The sequence below is a fragment of the Myxocyprinus asiaticus genome, chromosome 45 (genome assembly GCF_019703515.2).
Source record: "Myxocyprinus asiaticus isolate MX2 ecotype Aquarium Trade chromosome 45, UBuf_Myxa_2, whole genome shotgun sequence".
Classification (NCBI taxonomy): Eukaryota; Metazoa; Chordata; class Actinopteri; order Cypriniformes; family Catostomidae; genus Myxocyprinus; species Myxocyprinus asiaticus.
Genome location: NC_059388.1, coordinates 1,676,653 through 1,695,631, shown reverse-complemented (window position 1 = coordinate 1,695,631; position 18,979 = coordinate 1,676,653). Strand labels below are relative to the sequence as shown.

Genomic DNA, 18,979 nt, shown 5'->3' with positions numbered 1-18,979 from the left:
CAGGGAGCATGAGGAATCATTTTCACACATGAATTGGCCACCACAGAGTCCTAATCTTAACCCCATTGAAAGTCTTTGGGATGTGCTGGAGAAGACTTTACTGAGTGATTTGACTTTCCCGTCATCAATACAAGATCTCGGCCAAAAATGTATGCACACCTGGACGGAAATAAATGTTGTAACGTTACATAAGGTTGTCAAAACAATGCCACGACAAATGCACACAGTAATCAAAGCTAATTGCGGTTCAATGAAAAATTTGAGTATGCAACTTTTTTTTGGTTTCTTTTCAGTGTATTATTGGTCAGGGCATTTCTTCGTCGGACAGAAAAAACAAATCGACACAGTCATCGTAAAAAAAAAAGGTCCGCTTTGTCGCTGCGTGATTCGGCATGAATGTTCGCTCCAGGTGAGTATGGTTCATTAGGAATCGATTGTTTTGATTCAAAATGTTGATCGCAGTGAGAAATCGTGCCGAACATTTGTGTTTGGTGTGCAAAGGCCTTAAGGCATTGATTCTTGATGTGGACCGCGGTTGCACTCTTCTTCAACCGAGAGACAGCAGTGCAGAGAAAATATCAGCTAAAGGCCTTTGCGCACCAAAAATGAATTTTGAATAGAAATAATAGATTCCTATAGAGCCATCCACACCTGGAGTGAACATTTGTGCAAAACAAGTTTTTTTTTTTTTTTTTACAGTGAGTAGATTTTTTTTGTCTCGCCCGCCGCTGGAATGCCCTGACCAATAACATATGCGCTTAGGATCATGTGTCAGAAGCTGTTGCAGTTACTAAAATATGTGCAACTGGTGGCACTAAAGCACAGAAAGCTGTTTTGACCACCAACATTAAACACTGAAATATCTCAAGGAAGAAATTGTGAACCAGCAGTGAGGACATGCTTTTGATTTGCATCAAATGTATTCAAACTGAAACACCTTTTCTCATATGGGTTATCTTAATATGTAAATTATATTGCTGCATCTATCGCCTCACCTTTAATATGTAAGGGTAAGTCTTTAATCCAGCAAGAAACAGCAGTGAAGAAGCGCTTTGCTGAAATATACATTTACCTAGGCAGGTATTTTAATAGTTCATGTTCGCTGGTCATATACAAGAGGTGAACAAAACAAAAACACTTAAGTGCTTGAGCTTATTCACAGACAGGTGGGTACTACTACTGGATCTTAAGTTTACAGTTAAGATATTAGTGTTTCATATTTTAGAGCCTAGTAAAGATGACTTTTATATTTAAAAAAAAAATGTATGAGCTCCAATTACATTTTAACACAAGTTAATGCAAATGCTTTTACTTTAAACAGTATAAAATAGGGGGGCCTAGGTAGCTCAGCAAGTAAAGACGCTGACTACCACCCCTGGAGTTGCAAGTTCGAATCCAGGGTGTGCTGAGTGACTCCAGTCAGGCTTCCTAAGCAACCATTTGACCCAATTGCTAGGGTGGGTAGAGTCACGTTGGGTTAACCTGCTTGTGGTCACTATAATGTGGTTCTCACTCTCGGTGGGGTGTGTGGTGAGTTGTGCGTGGATGCCGTGGAGAATAGCGTGAAGCCTCCACTCGCGCTAGGTCTCTGCGGTAACACACTCAACAAGCCACGTTATAAGATGCGCGGATTGACGGTCTCAGACGCGGAGTCAGCTGAGATTCGTCCTCTGCCACCCGGATTGAGGCGAGTCACAACGCCACCACGAGGACTTAGAGTGCATTGGGAATTGGGCATTCCAAATTGGGGAGAAAAGGGGAGGAAAAAAATACTGTATAAAATCATCAAGAGCTGTTTAATTATAGATTAATGAAAACAAACTTGGTAGTATGTTGTTTAGACTGTAGGGTTTATCAGTTGGATGAACTACTCCAAAGTAAAATTGATGTTTACAGTTCTGCTCTAACATAATACATCCTTTTGTGTATACATAAACATATAAATACAAGTGTTCGTGTATGAAGTGTAAATAAAAATGTTGCCAAATGCATTTTATTTAGTACACAATAAAAATGGTTCTATAAAAGGTGTTACTTAAATGGGGTGTGGGTGCTGGAGGAAGAGGGAAGGAAGAAAAAACACAAAAGTTTTCCTAGGACCTCTTAATGTCTAGAATGACCTTATGAATAATTTAGGTGCTGTTACTGTTCACCATTTCTTAAAATTATTTCCACCATTTTTAGTAATCTTTTAAATGGTCCTGCGATGTGACCAATTATTTTTTTAAAGCACAAATGTAGTCTTTCATAAAAATGAGCTTATAAAAACTGCATGGATAATCATTTTAAAAGCATGAACAAAATGCTGTTTAAAATAGTTTTAAATGGTATATCACAGGCAAGTCAACTTCTTCAGCTTCCTAAATAAATTAAAATCACTGGCAGAGTTCAGTCACTGTCTAATTGATCTTTTCTCCATCTTCCAGAAAATTGCCTTCATGGTTGCTCTTGGTCTGGTCACTACAGAACAGCTGGAGGGTGAGTTGGGCTTTTTGAATCTGGTGATGTGTCTTACAGAGTTGTGCACCATTCAGAATTGAACTAAGAATTCCTTTTAAATCCGAATTCAATTCCTTAATTTTAATTGAGGTAGCAAACGGCATACTGAATTATAATTTGATTTTGAATGAAATGTTGCTGCTTTAAGTGTAGTTTCTTTTTTTTTTTTTATAGCACATTTCATTTTTCAATATGGATTACCCCTATATATGTTATCATACACTCAACATATGGAATATTTCAAGAAACATTTGATTATATTAATAATTAATGAAAGAAAATTGAATTGAATTTTTATAATATATATATATATATATATATATATATATACAGTACTGTGCAAAAGTTATAGGCACTTGTGAAAAATGTTGTATAGTGAGGATGTCTTCAAAAATAATGACATAAATAGTTTTCATTTATCACTTAATGTCATACAAAGTCCAGTAAACATAAAAAAAGTTAAATCAATATTTGGTGTGACCACCTTTGCCTTTAAAACAGCCCCAATTCTCCTAGGTACACCTGGACACAGTTTTTCTTGGTTGTTGGCAGACAAGCTGTTCCAAGCATATTGGAGAATTCACCACAGTTCTTCTATATATTTATGCTGTCTCAATTGCTTCTGTCACTACATGTAATCCCAGATTGACTCGATGTTCAGTGGGGGGCTCTGTGGGGGCCATGACATCTGTTGCAGGGCTCCCTGTTCTTCTATTCTAATATTTTCTATTTTCAAAAGTAATGTTTGGGAGTCTAACATTTCTATTTCCTATTGACACACTAAAGCTGAACATATAAATCACAATCTTAAGACAAATGCTTTTGTGAAACATCTTATGTGCCAAAGACTTTTGCACAGTACTGTATATATATATTATAAAGAAAAAGTATGTGAACCCTTTGGAATTACCTGCATTTATGTTTAATTTTGTCTTAAAATCTGGTTTGATCTTCATCTAAGTTACAATAATGAACAAACACAATCTGTTTTAACTGATAACACACACATTATTGTATTATTCTTGTACATATTGAATACATCATTCAAACATTCACAGTGTAGGGTGGGAAAAAGTTTATGAACCCCTAGGCTAATGATGTCAACAAAAGCTAATTAGAGTCAGAAGTTGGCAAACCTGGAATCCAATTAATGAAATGGGATTGGAGGTGTGGGTTAGAGCTACTTTGACTTATAAAAAGCACTCAAACATTTTGAGTTTGCTATTCACAAGAAGCATCTGCGGACGTGGCCCATGCCTTGCATAAAAGAGATCTCAGAAAACCTATGATCAGTTGTTGCTTTGCACAAAGCTGGAAAGGGTTACAAAGTTATCTTGAAGATTTTAGATATTCATCTGTCCAGATTTAGACAAACTGCCTATAAATGGAGATGATTTAGTACTGTAGATGCTCTCACTAGAAGTGGCCGTCCATCCAAGATGACTCAAAGGGCCCACTGCAGAATGCTCAATGAGGTAAAAAAGAACCCTAAAGTGACAGCTAAAGACTTAAAGGAATCATTGGAACTAGTTAACATCTCTGTTCATGAGTCTACTGTACGGAAAACATTAAACAGGTATGGTGTTCATGGCAGGACACCACGAAGGAAGTTTTTATTTATTTATTATAATTTAGTTAATTTCTCTGATTCACAATTTTAAAGGGTGCCAATTCTTCAATTCTGAATTTTGCCCAAAGCTGATGACCATATTAACAGAAAACTCTAGTATAATGGAGGTTTTAATGATCCATGACATAAATATATTTTCACCATATGTTCATCTTTCTTTATGTCAGAGATCCAGAGTAAAAGACAGGAGAGGAAAAGACGCAGTACAGCAAATCCAGCGTACAGCGGACTGTTTGAACCAGAGGTCTGTCTGACCAACATTACCACTTTCACACATGAAACATACTTAAAACAATTTGATGTAATTTGCCAGAAATTACCTTTAAACAGCTGTGCCAGAAATATAGTTCAGTCATGACAATTCTCATAATACATTTAGTGTGTTCATATGGATATGATAGGATAGTCATGGATATGAAGTTGATAGAATTTGGTTTTGGTGGACTAGATCTGCTACACTGCTTCTGCAGAGTCTTGCTACTGCTAGAACATAAACTGTCATACTATGTTGAGCATGTGAAACATGCTGCTGTATAATTAGACATACTGAAGGAGATTTAGGCATGTGTTGCTGGGGAGGAGGAGGAGGGTTTCAGAGAGAAAACTCTCGTAGAGCACTGCGTGAAACTAGAAAGATGGAGTGTGCAAATTGGTTGGCTAACAGATTACATGTCCAAGGACCTATCAGCTTGCACCATGTAGAGTTTCATGATGGAACTTAAAATCATTAGGCTTCTACTTTGATAACAAGATAATCAAAATTTTTGACTCTCGCCTCACAGGCTGAAAACTAAACTGCGTGGAGTAATTGCATCAGATTCTTCAGAACTTTGTGATTTGCTTAATCTCTTTGAAAGCAGACTTCTTATGTCGTTAACCTCATACATGCTCAAACCATTAATATATGCCTTTGTTCTAACATGACATCAAAATGGAACTTTTCTGACAATGTTAAAACTTCTTAAAGCAGCAAATTGCTGAAACTAATTTGCCTTCATGTCGACCGTGGGTCCTTTCCACACATTATCTCTAAACAGAAAAATGCTGTTAACTTCACAAAAAAGGCTGTATGTGTGGCTTCAAATATGAATTATTCCTTTACGTTTTCTTTTATATCGTATATATAACACTCAGTTAATCTGTAAACTTCTTGTTTTTTACTTTACAGCGGAAACGACTTGCAGCAAATTACCTTAACGGTGCTATGTTTCTGTCGGCAAGAGGTAATGTATATTATTACTTTTGTCAAGAAAAATAATGCATGGGATCATACACACAAACATGTTAGATCAAACAGAATGAATATACAGTGGCCCAGAAAGTATTAGGACACATTAGTCACAAATAAAGTGTCCTAAACATTGCATTTGAAACAAAATAATAAAGCAAGTGTCATCTGCAAACAAATGATGCTGGAGCTTTTCTCAGAACTAACTTCACTGTTCTGAGTTCTGTACATTAACTTTGACATTTTCCATTAACGTTTGACAAAGTATCACAACACTATACCTATTATTTTAACATTTCAGACTTGAACAAAGTATGCTTGTGCCATCTTTCTTTAAAATAAATGACTTGAAATCTAATTCAGTGACATTTAGACAATTTTATGTGGGATTGAAGTGAAAATTAAGTTGAATCTTGAAATTGAGTTAAGTGATCATCTCTTCTACAATGACATATTCTTGTTTGCACACTGTTTTACTCATATGTTTATAGTTCTTGACTAACCAGTGATGTCTTTGAAATGTAATGTCAAATACAAAAGCCAAACACTCACTGCTTTAACTTGCTTTACACACACCAGTACTGTTGTTTAACTCTAATAACTAATAAATCAAATAATTGTGATTCCTACTAACCTGCTGTCTGCTTTCACTCATGCTAGACTCTGACGAGCTGTGCTGGAAGGTACATCTATACTCTAACATCACTGTGTGTGTATGTGTGTGTGTTTGAACCCATACGGCAAAAAGAAATTGTATACTGTAAATAAATATATATTAATATAAATGTGTTCTGAATATGTTTTTACCTGTTTTTGTATATTTTTAAATAAATAAATAAAAATATAATCCTATATATATATATATATATATATATATATATATATATATATATATATAAACATTTCAGTGAGGTTAGAAGATAGTTGCTTATTCCCACTGTTTTTATTATTATTATTATTATTTTGGTACAGGCTATGTTCTTAAATAAATGTTCTTATAGCTACTTAAACACTTTAAAATATGGATACACTCACATAACAATGTTTGGATAAATGAGCTTGTTTTAGTCTACGCACATTTGCATGTATATTTAAACAGTATTTTGATAATAAAAGTTTTTTTCCCCCCGATTTACATTTTGTAATATATTTTGAAATGTCTAGATTTAAACATAATAGGTTTTTAATTTAAAAAATATACACGACCCTTTAAAAGTTTGGAAACACTAAGACATTTTTGTTCTTAAAAGAAATGGATGCTTTTCTTCAGCTAGAATGCATTTAATCGATCAAAAACAATACCTTAAACATTAGTAATGCTGCAAATTATTAATACTGTTTGAAATAATGGTTTTATATTTGCACTGATTTTAAAGTTAATTTTTAATTCATTATGTCAAAGCCCCATTTTCAGCAGTCATTAGTCCAGTCTGCTAAAAAAAGAATAAGTCCGTTAATCCTTAAGAAATCAATTTAATGGGCTAATTTGGTACTCAAGAAACATTTCTTTTTGTTAGAAGAACAGTTTAAAATGGTTGTGCTATACAGCTTTATGTAAATAGAAAGTCATTTTTAACATTATAAATGTCTTTACTGCAATTCTTGATCAATTTAAAACATCCTCGGTGAATAAAATGATCATTTTCTTTCACAAACAAAAATTGCGTAGAGTTTCCAAACTTTTGAAGGGTAGTGTCCTTCTTTCAACTGTGCTATTTAAAACATATATTTCAAATATTGTTTCAAATATATTTTTGCTAGAATTTCATTTTTGCCATTTAGGAAGGGTTCAGAGTGTTTGCTAATGATTGATTTCATATTTTGAATTCATGTATGGTTGATTGTAAATCCTGATTACATTATGAAAAATTGCAAAATCAGAGTTGTGAAATGTTGTCATCATGTGAGCAAATGATTTCATATCGCCTTCCACGTTAAAAGGCCACAGCTTTATAGCATTAGATGAATTTAAAAATACGTCTCGCAATACTTGAGTTTCTTATTACAGCGGTTCTGTTTAAGTTCTGTTCTCACTGTGCGTTATTGTAGCACACAATGTAACAGATTACTTTTCTTGTACGAACCCATTAGTTTGATACATTAATAAAGTCTTAAAGCTCTTACATGGTGTGTTTATCTGAATATGTGTGTGTGATGCAGGAGTTGCAGCATGATGATCACTGTGCAGTGTGTAAGCAGGAAGGCGGTCTTCAGCCCTGTCACACCTGCACTCGAGCCTACCACCCCGACTGCCTGAACCCACCTCTCAAAACTGCCATCAGGGGCATGTGGATGTGCCCCAAGTGCCACAAGAAAGTATGTCAATGCACACACTTCAAGTAAACACAACCCATACGTGATTGTGAACCCGTAATGATAGAAATCTGCTCATCTTCTCTTCTTTTTGTCTTGTAAAGGTTTTGAACAAAGAGAATTTGTCTTGGCCACAGAAATTCATGCAGTCATATGTTACACATAAAACAGGTAAGCTGTCAAACACGTAATAAGGTGATCATACAAAAATATAATCGGAAGAATGTGGTCATGTTAAGATGCAATCGTGATGATGCGATCGTGTGATGATAGTTGTGTTCTCCTATTGAAGAACAGGCATGATTTGCCGGTTGCAGGAAGGGAAGGAGTTGAAAAGAGAGCCGTCAAGTCGGACACTTTGTGCGTCCTGATAGACATTTGAATTGAACATGTAATAACCAGAAACAATATTTATTTGAATAGGTTACGTGCTGAAGAAAAAAAAGTCAGAGAAAAGCCTACTATATTATTGAAATACCAATAAAGGAGATACAATACTTTTGAATTATTCTTAATTGTTTTTTAAAAAACATGATATATAAGATTAAGATTACATGAAAAGAGATTTTAATATGATAAAAACATGGATTTGTTTGAGTTTGCGGAACTGAAGTGTTAGATAAAATGCACAACATTGTCGTCAGAGAGTCGGTCCAATCACGAAGCCGTGTTGTCACCAGAGCATGTGCAGCTGCTTTGGGGTAACAGCCCTGGTTGATCCAGGCGGCTGGTCTCGCTTCGCTCTCGTTGTGTGTCATGGTGATGCGGCAGTGGCGGTGACGAAAGTCGGACATGCATTGCATCAAACCAGGCTCCGACTAGTCTTCGCAGCACTCCATAAAGTTGAACACACCTACGCTTCCAAACGGCATAAATGATGCCTGTGTAGGGCACTTCAAAGAGAAAACAAGAATGGCAGCCATGCTGTAGGATCGTTTCAAACTGAATTTTGAGTGTTCTGAATGTCCGTTATTTTGGATCCCCACACCTTTTAGCCTTCTGGAACTCTCACAGTGGAAGGTAAAGTCTTTGAGGGAAATAAGGCATAGGAATGATGACTTTTGATTTGAACGCACCCCTATTGTCAAACACACTTATGCAGTGATTCACAGTGTACATCATGCAGGAAAATTAGAGTAAAATGTTTTTATTGAATTAATTGCATGGTGTGCTGATTAAATAATAATTACATTAATTAAATTAATTAATTAAATTGCTCAGGGATCTTCCTTAATATGGTCCGGGGACGTGATTAATTGCATACATTTTTTTAACGCGTAATTTTTTTATATAATTAATTGCACTGAATTAACACGTTAAATCAACAGCACTAGAAAATGCACAGAACACCTATTGATGACACGCATTAATGTGATATTAAATTATTTCTTATGAAAAAACAGTTTTATTCTTTTATTTTAGAATTCAAAATCATGACTGAGAACATACTGGTAATCTAATTACAAAGTAATCAATTACTGTAATCTAATTACTTTTAGTACAGTAGTGTATTATATTTCAAATTCTTGTAATCAGATTACAGTTGCTGACTTTCAATTAATTTAACTACTTTTAATTACTTTACTGAGTAACACATTGCTAAAATAATATTATGTAGAAAACCTTTTAAACATGAATTATGTTAATGTACGTCTGTTTGCATTTCTGTGACAGCTGAAGGGTGTGTGCCACCTAACGAGTCAAAGAACGAGGAGGTAAACAGACATTATTTAAAATGAATCAGAAAACATAAGCTTTTCTGCAAAAAGTGTTTTAGAAAGTAATGGTAATTAGTAATGTATTTACATTTTTGTAAAGTCTGTAATGTGAATTCACTTTTAGAGTAGTGAAGAAAAGCACCGTTTGGAAGTACTCGTGTCAGGTACTCGTACTCGGAAATATTAAATGATGATACCAGTACCGAGTACATTAACAAAATATATTGTTTTCATACTGAAAACACTTAATTTGGCTATATCAAGATATCAATTCAACATACACAAATAGAATGGCATACATATGCAAACACAAAACTACTTGTATCAGTACCCGTTATCGGCAGATACCTCAAACTAGGGACTTGGTACTTGGGTCAATCTCTGCAGCTAGCTCCCAGTGGCACTGTTATGGCCAGATGCATTACGATAAAGATGAGACGCACTTCATTTTGATTCTAACACCTCCATTTGCGCTAACTTTCATTAAACCTGCAGCATAACAATGCTATCTTTTTTCAAGTAATCCTAATCTTTTATTATGTTATGTTTATCTATATACAAAAGGATGAAACATGCTGACTCCAATTTAATGCTATTAAAATAATATAGGCTTATCTTAGACTTTCTTATAAACACAGGCAGTGTATTGAAAGCTAACAACTAATGTATATGTCACAAATATTAAATGCGTCTAATATAAAATACCCAATGTTGTAACAATACTGGCATATGGCCTACTAATTAATTTAATAGAATATGATGACAAATTTTCATGTTCGTTTGACTTCAAATTCCCCTCATTTATTATTTTACAATCGTTTAATTAATAATAACTCTGCTCCCTTGCAGAAGAAGTCTGTTCACTTTTATAGCCTGAAGAATATAACACAGAATACAATGATAAAAATATAAATGAAATAATGCACATTAAAAAAACAGAAACGGGGAAAATAATATAAAATATGAGGTATCAGTGCATTTAAAACAAAGCAGGCTCAGTCTTTACAGCTTTAGAATTGCAGAAGTTAGAATTGTCTGGATATACTGCTTTATTCTATTCTCAAAAACAAGGCATATAGGATTTTGGTTACTAAATTTGCTTCTGTAAGTATGAATGCCATTCAATTTCATGTAGTCATGTAGCTGTTCTCTGAGACATTCGCAGAAGCAGAAAGTACCCAAATCGACGTATCTCTTTTCAATTTCCGAATGCAAATGTCGAACAAACCTAACGTGAATATACAATGATGTGATATGATCATGTGATGAAATGTATGTTTGTGCAGTGCGAGAGGAAGAATGCAGGAAGCTCATAAGGAGGAACACTGAACTGAAGAAAGAGTGTGAACATCTAAGTGAACAGGACCAGAGACTCTGCAAATCTCTCTCAGTAAGAAACTGCTTTCAAGTCTTACACCTCATCCTGACTAGGTGCAATGTGTCAAGTCAATCACAGCTAATCAGAACATATTTGATGTTAAAGGGGTCATGTTGTGCATTTTCTTTCGTATTATTTTCCTTGAGGTTTACTTACAATGTAAAAACGGCATTTTACATGTATATCTCGGTTTCTGTTCTACTTCTTCTTTAAAACTTCAATGTTAATGCCCACTGTTAACATAACATTGCAAATTACCCCCACCGTAACACGTGTGGAATGGTTTTTACAAGAATGAAAGAAAGAAATCATGCAAGCTATTTACCAAATTCCCTTAAAGCGCTCAGTCCAGGCAATCACTGAAAGCTATACTATGTCCCCATTTATGTGAAGCCACAATCAAACTACTACAGTTGTTTGACTGAAATAAAAATAGAAAACTAAACAAAGTTGGCAAACCATCGCTCCTCAATACTTATATTATTTGGCACACAAGATCTGGTGATAAAATAATGCTATATGAAGCTGAGAACTGTGAAAATAGTCCAGACTAACACAAGCTGCGAATGTGAAGGGTTTATGAATCTGTATCCAGCTGTAGGTAGTTATAAAAGTGGGGATCCCCTTGGATCGTTTCGCATTCAACTGGGGAGAGGTTCCCCTTTGATTGTTTCACTGCTTAATGGGTGTCTCGATGCATTCATTTTGGCCAAAATACGGGACATCCTGGCTGGTTTATTTTGCGATAAAATTGGCTGACTATACAATTCCTTACATATCAAACAAACACAGACAGAAACATTTGTTAATCACCGGCAATACTGTGTGTCCAATATAGTTGGTGCTGATTTCCATCATATATGTTTCTTTGCAAAGCCTGATCTTGGTTGTCAAAAGAATACACAGAGAGATGTGCTGAACCAAGGTGTAATCACCTATTGACTTGTTCAGAAATTTAAGCCATTCATTCCTAACATTGGGATCCTTCGGAAGGCTATGCAGAGATGCAGTTTTTACACAACCAGGAGCACAACAATGTCTGGGGACCTAACATGACATCAAACCTTTATGCTGGATAAAAGAAAACTACAGTAACAATGGTACAACTTTTAGAGTTTGAGGACCTCAGCCGCTCTTCCTTTCACCACAACGATTATATATGTTGTGGAGGCGGGGCTATTCAAATGACAGTGCACAGTGATGTCAGAATGCAGTCGATTTCAAAACAAGTCATTCATGCAGAGTGGACATAATAAACGCACTTTTTTGACTGGAGAAGAAGTTTTGAGTTCTGAAACTTATAATATGTTTTATATACTTATTTGTCAAAATATCAAGGAAAAATTGACATTCCTCATGACATAGCCCCTTTAATGTACGGCTATGTGGAGTGGGAGTCTGACATTTTGCTCACATGTGAATTTTATTCAAAAATGTTAGTGTGTTTTTAAATGTTGCCTTATAAAAGTGAACTAAACCCAGGAGAAAAATGCAACATTGAGTGTGTATACATGCAGACCAATAAGCTAATAAATACCAAAAATCAGCTTATTAAAAAAATCTGACAACACAAGAAAACTGTGTTTGCATGTTAAGGCTGTCCAATTAAAATTCTAATTCTAATATTAAATGTGCATTCAAATTTTGGATGTTTGCCAAGCACTGATCATGGCATATGGGATGTTCAGATCGATTGCTTTGTTTTCCTTTTGAACTGACACAGCATCTGATAAAACACAGCGCTTCTGCACGAAATGCTGAAAAACCAGAGAGATGCAGCGCAATGGTCAAAGACGTCTGTCTAGCGTACGTGTTCGTAGTGAACGGTTGGAGGTCTCTGGCCGTTTTGTCTTGCTCTCTTATCAGCGTCTCGCTGTTTAAGCATTAGGCACATACATAAAACTGTATTTAATGAAAAACACTATGTAACCTCCAGCATTATGAAGCTTGAGTCCGTGGTACATTGGTATTGGCTACTGTACAACATTAAGTTTACATAGAACCATCTGTTTCTTTACTTGCTTTACTTTATTACTTAAGATTTGAGACTGGCTAAATCTTTTATAAATTTTTGTTACATCTAGATATGTTCTTTGCGATAAACAGTAGCTAGCTAAAAAATTGCCTTTTGTGGAAAGTAAGAGACAATATCGAATTTAAAAATCAAATCAGCAACCTTTTCACCTACCTGGAATAATGTCTTTAAAATTTGAATTGTGTTAATACTTAAATGAAAAATTTAGAATTTAGTTTTCAAATTGAAAATTCTGTTTCAAGGCCCTTTCAAACCAAACTCGTACTTTCGCCTTGATTTCTCGCCACAATGCAAATTTTAAATAGAACCAATTAGGCCTTTCAATCAATTAATTAATCAAATTAATTGCAGTTAATCACATACCAATATTTACTGAGAAAGTCCCCCAAATAAAAGTAATATAGAATAATTCAAATAATTATAAATATCATATATATGTCCAATAAATATTATAATACAGGTCATTCAAATACATTATATCATATTGCATCATAAAGCATTTAGACAAAATGAAAATGGCCTTAAATGTAAACATTTTTATTTCCAAATCATTGAACATTACCCTATTACTGGCCTACTTCCCTCTGCTCTATTTTTAATTGTTGGTCTATGTACTTGTGCTTCAGGTTTTGAAGCATCTCACTTTGGTTTGCGACACACTTCAATGGTTTTCAGTGTTTCTAGTCATAAGCGTGTTTGATTAGAACAGCACCCTTACTGCATCAGGGTGGTACATCAAACTCGAATTTCTCCGATGGTAGGAACATTAATTATTATGGAATTTAGGTCGGGGGCACGATTAATTGCGTTTCACACTAAATTAACATGTTAAATGGCCAGTCCTAAAAAAACAATGCATACCTAGATTCATGCACCGACAAAGCAAGGTTTTTTACAGTGTGTGTAGATTTTTTTTTTTAAATGCCCCGATTTCTTTCTCGTTGAGCAAATCAACAACAAACTTGTCATCGTTGCTGCAGCTTTTAGAAAAATCTGTTTTCTTTGATTTTCTTTTTCAAACGGCTTACCAGAGTCACTTTCTTATCTTTCATACTATGATTCCATGGTTGTTTTGCAAACTTTTAAGTAGTCTGTCTCATCTGTGAATGCAGGAGGAAGGACCATTTGAAAGGCGTTGCACCACTCACTGCACAAGAGTCAAATTGAGTGTTGATCAGCGCCACCTATTGTAAATGTGTGAATGTGTTAGCCGCAAGTATTCGCTCAATTTTGATTGCAAATTTGTCTAGCTTTTTCATGTTGTGTATGGTTTGCGGAGCAAAAATGGGTTTGCAAACAGTGTTTCATACTGACTTTAAATCGTATGTTTTTGCATTCAACAGAAGTGTATGGAGCATAAGGAGCATCTGTTGGGTCAACAGCGAAACACTCAAGCTTCTCTGGAGCATATCAAAACTTTAATCCGACTCATCCAGCGAGATCACATGATCCAAGTGACAATGACGGCCACCACCACCAGAGCGTCGCTGCTCTCACTGCCCTGGATCAAAGCCACCGGCAGCAGCACCAGCACCACAGAGCCTCACGCAGGGCCCTCTGCAGTACTTCACAAAAACATACTGCAGTCACACAGCAACAACTGATAACTGTCCCGACAACAGCTCGCTAAACACATTCATACAGAGACATGGACAGTGATATCTAACTAACGTGTTTTTTTCTGCTTACTGTAATGTTACGATAAAAAAAGGAAAACAAATTGAAAATGAAATTATAAGCATCACTTGATTCATAAGTATTTTTTAAAGCCAACACACACAGTGCTCACAAGATTTTTTGTACCGATTTTTTTATTTATTTTTTTTGGCCTTAATGTATTTACAACTAAATTACGATGCCGTTGCAAATATATAAAACAAGTATTCTACATAGCTAGAGACGTTTGTTTTTATGCTTTGCATTTTTTACTGGGGTTTTGATGTGTGTGGGGGTGGGATAATTGTCCGCATATAGTGATTAGAGAACATTAGAGTATTTGTAGTTGAAGTGACATATGAAACGGAGAGCACTGTATATTGATATATCCAAATAGATTGTTCCGATTTTTGCCATATTAATTCAGGTGAAAGTAAGACAAAACATTATTTCATTGTGTGTGTACTTACAACAAAAAATAACTTTTCAGTATTATTAGAGACAAAAGAACAAAGTATTTAAGACATGACATAATTCAGCATTTTTAGTGAAGAATTTAGTGTTTTCATGCCGATGCCTGTTAATAAGTTCAAAAAAGTATTGGACAGAGGGATCGTTGTACACATTTGATCTTTTTTTAATTTCATTTTGGCTGTCCCGACGACAACAACGAAAAAGGCCATTAAGTTCTTTGAGTGCCTGATCCCATCATCCAAAAATGTTTATCTTGTTTCTGAGTATGCCAAAAACCCTAAACATTTTTGTACTGTTAACGTTATAACCTTTTCATCTCATATTTCTTTACGGTCTGTGATTTTACTTTTTCGCTAAAGTGTGTCATTCACAACTCACTCTTATCAGAAATTCCTTCTGGAATGACCTATACAGCATGGATAGTGCTCCCTTCGATGTGCCCTGCGAAGGCATCATTAGCACAGGTGAGAACACAGCCATGTGAGCTGATCAGATGTAGGGGGAGGGTGTGTTCTTGTTCCAGAAAGCATTTGTTTAGACAAAGTTTCTCAGCCTCTATGTGACATCATGGTTGTGCCTGGATCTGTCTAGCTGGAAGAGAGAGACTGCAGATTTGAAATATCTTCTTTAAACAAATTTAGTCAACGTTTAGAAGTACACTAGCATATCAATGATAGCAGATATGGATGAAAAGCAGCAAAACTTTCATTTTGATTTCACAGTGTCTTTAAAGACGGCACTGCATGACTTGATGATGTTGTGTTTTGTGATGTGATGGTTAATCTGACACTCTTCAGACTTGCTACGCTATATTCGCGTACGGAGGTAGTTTGAACGGAAGGTAGGCGTGTTGATATAGAACGGTGATTAAAACTGACTGGAACTATCTGAGCATTAATGGATTTTAACGCACACAATCCAGCCAATCACAATCGAGTATTCTGATAGACCATGCTATAAATTAAAATTATTATTTGTTGTCACACCTTTAAAAAGTATAATACATAAAAAAAATAACACATGGACACATTTAGTGCTGATCATGTGTTTTAAAGGTGTAACTATGAATAGTTAAGTATTATAATATATTATAACTACAAGTATGGTAACAATTATTCATGACAAGACATAGTGGATTACTAGGTGTACTATTATAGGGCATTATGAATAGAACTCAGAAACCTTTATAATGCATTATATACAGACTTCATAAGAAGTTGTGTTTATGTTTTAGTTTTTTGAGAAAAGCAAAATCTCAACCCAAGTAATGTCTCATTCAGGTCCTGTAATATCAGATTCAGAATGTAAATTGAATGCATATCATTTGTCTGTTTATTAAGTCACTCCCGTTAGATACTGAACAGGTCCGTTACTGCAAAAAAAATCATATTCTTAACAGGTATCTTTGTCTTATTTTCCAGTTGTCCGAAATATCTCAACATCATTAAAACAAGATACATTTACTTGAGAAGCAGAATTGCATAATTTAATAATATTATACTATATAATATTGTCATATACTACATATTTAACTTTTTTAGTCTATTGGAAATAGTCATTTTTACTTAGGTTTATTCTTGAAATAACTCAAATTAGCCTTTGAACTAGTTTTATTATCAATTTTCCTGCTCGAGTAAATGGATCTTGTTTTAAAGATATTTTTACTGGAAAACAAGAAAGGAAAAACTGATGAAGAAACATATTTTTGCAGTGATTAAAGACTATATGACAGTGGCATGTGATGTAAATATCAGTCCCTTTTCATTAAAAACTAGATTTCTTTTTTAAATCAAACAGAGCTCTCTTGTCCATATCATTTCCAAACACATCACGGCACGTCCCAGATTTGTTCACTCGCTGTTGCCCATATTCCAAAAATATACTCCGGAAGAAACTGTGCAGTGCTTATACAGATCTATTTTACTACACGCAACACAACAATGAACAACAACAACAACAACAACAACAACAACAACAAAAATTCTATTCTTTTATCAATGAACAAATGAGGGGGGAAACAGATCAAAAATTACAATTTTTTTATTGTTTGATAATTATGCATTTTGACTTGGCTTGCAATATGTGACTTGTTCTTTTGCAATGAAGCAAGAAGCAAATGAAAATGGATAAGACAACACACAGAGGTGTTTTAGATAGATGTCTTTGGACTGTGGTTTTATTTGTAATTCTGAAGGGGACTGTCCAGTGGATAGTACATATAGAGTGTTTGTCTTACATATGCCAATGTAGTTTTTACATCATCTTTATGAACTATTAAAGTTGACTGGTGGAAGTTCATCATTTGTTTCACTTTTTTGTGCTCATTATAAACTTGATTGATAATAAACAATGACACATGCTGGATTAAAATGTGTGCAATATTAAATGTGTGCATGTGATACAGTTTATTACAGTTGCTAAGACAAGCATCACTCTTACTATTGCTCATTGTTGCTCATAGTGTCAACACGTCCTGCACCATTTGTGCCATGGACATAAATTATTTTTAAAAATTACAAAATTACACAGCTTGATGCTACCAGCACATCTGAACAACATGTTTCACTCATTTCTGCCATGGTCATGGAGTAATGTTATTGCTTTTCAGTTTGTGTAAACCATGGTTAATTTTCGTAGGGGAATGTCACGCTAATTTAATATACAACTTTCAGGTTATTACCAGATAGTTATAAGGCAAGGCAAGTTTATTTATAGCACATTTCATACACAATGGCAATTCAAAGTGCTTTACATAAAAATGATTAAACAAAATAAGCTACATAAACAATTATTTTAAAATAAAATAAGAACAAGAAATAAGAACAGAAAGTAATAAGATACATTTTAAAAAGTAAAAATTATTCAAATGTATAAAAAAGAAGAATACAGAAATAATGATGCAGACACAGTGTTCAGTGAATAAATGCACAGCTAAACAGAAGTGTTTTCAGTCTGGATTTAAATGTGGCTACTGTTGGGGCACATCTGACCCCTCTTCTGGATGCTGGTTCCAGCTGCGGGTGGCATAATAGCTAAACACTCTCTCACCTTGTTTTGAGTGAACCCTCTGTATGTCTAACTGACTTGATCCTAATGATATGAGAAGTCTGTTAGGTTTATATTCAACAAGCATATCTGAAATGTATTTAGGTCCTAGGCCATTGAGCGATTTATAAATGAGTAATAGTACTCTAAAATCAATTCTTATTGTAACTGGAAGCCAGTGTAAAGACCTGAGGACTGGAGTAATATGCTCCAATTTTTTGGTTCTGGTGAGAATCCTGGCAGTGGCATTCTGAATGAGCTGCATGTGTCTAATGGTCTTTTTGGGAAGGCCAGTGAGGAGTCCATTGCAATAGTCCACCCTACTGGTGATGAATGCATGAACAAGTTTCTCTAAGTCTTGACTGGATACAAAACATCTAATTCTGGCTATATTTTTGAGATGAGAATCGGCTGATTTAGTTATTGCTTTGATGTGACTACTGAAACTAAGGTTTGATTCCAAAATGACACCAAGTTTCCTTACTTGATTTTTTTATCTATTGGAGTTAAAATACAAAATATAAGTAACTGTATTCCACTACAGTTACAATTTAAATCATTGATAATTAGAATACAGTTACATTCAAAAAGTATTTAGATTACTGAAGAGATTACTTTGCGTTTTATTGTCATTTGTTTCATTTAATATTTAGTCCTTTCAGATGGAAAACATTTATACATATAAATGATGCGATCCAAAGTGCATTTGAACAGCGGTGAAACACTTTCTTATGATGTGTTACATTCATACGAGCAGACAGGGATGTACGTTTGAAGTAAGTTTGGAGCAGAAGAAATAGAAATAAACCTTGTGTAAATTGTCAGCTTTATGCTAAAATAAAATGCTATTTCTAGCCATTTTACATGCACGTTACCAGGCATGATCATATTTTTTTATCAAGAAAATTCACGTTGGATCATAATTTTGGTGTAGTGGACTAAAGCACTGAACTGGTAAGCAAAAGGTTGTTGGTTCAATCCCCACAGCCAACACCACTGTGTC

General features: G+C 34.8%; 1 protein-coding gene across 2 annotated transcripts in view; it reads left to right on the top strand.

Annotated features, from left to right (window-relative positions):
- The window catches only part of LOC127435326 (PHD finger protein 21B-like), a 111,842-nt gene extending 94,613 nt beyond the window's left edge, over window positions 1-17,229 (top strand). For both annotated transcript variants that reach the window (XM_051688733.1, XM_051688732.1), the window contains exons 6-13: window positions 2,427-2,478; window positions 4,297-4,373; window positions 5,298-5,352; window positions 6,018-6,040; window positions 7,518-7,673; window positions 7,775-7,841; window positions 10,675-10,778; window positions 14,145-17,229. In XM_051688733.1, the coding sequence (XP_051544693.1) occupies window positions 2,427-2,478; window positions 4,297-4,373; window positions 5,298-5,352; window positions 6,018-6,040; window positions 7,518-7,673; window positions 7,775-7,841; window positions 10,675-10,778; window positions 14,145-14,405 (795 nt within the window). In that variant the 3' untranslated portion in view covers window positions 14,406-17,229. The remainder of the gene's footprint in view (window positions 1-2,426; window positions 2,479-4,296; window positions 4,374-5,297; window positions 5,353-6,017; window positions 6,041-7,517; window positions 7,674-7,774; window positions 7,842-10,674; window positions 10,779-14,144) is intronic.
- Window positions 17,230-18,979: the final 1,750 nt, after the last annotated feature.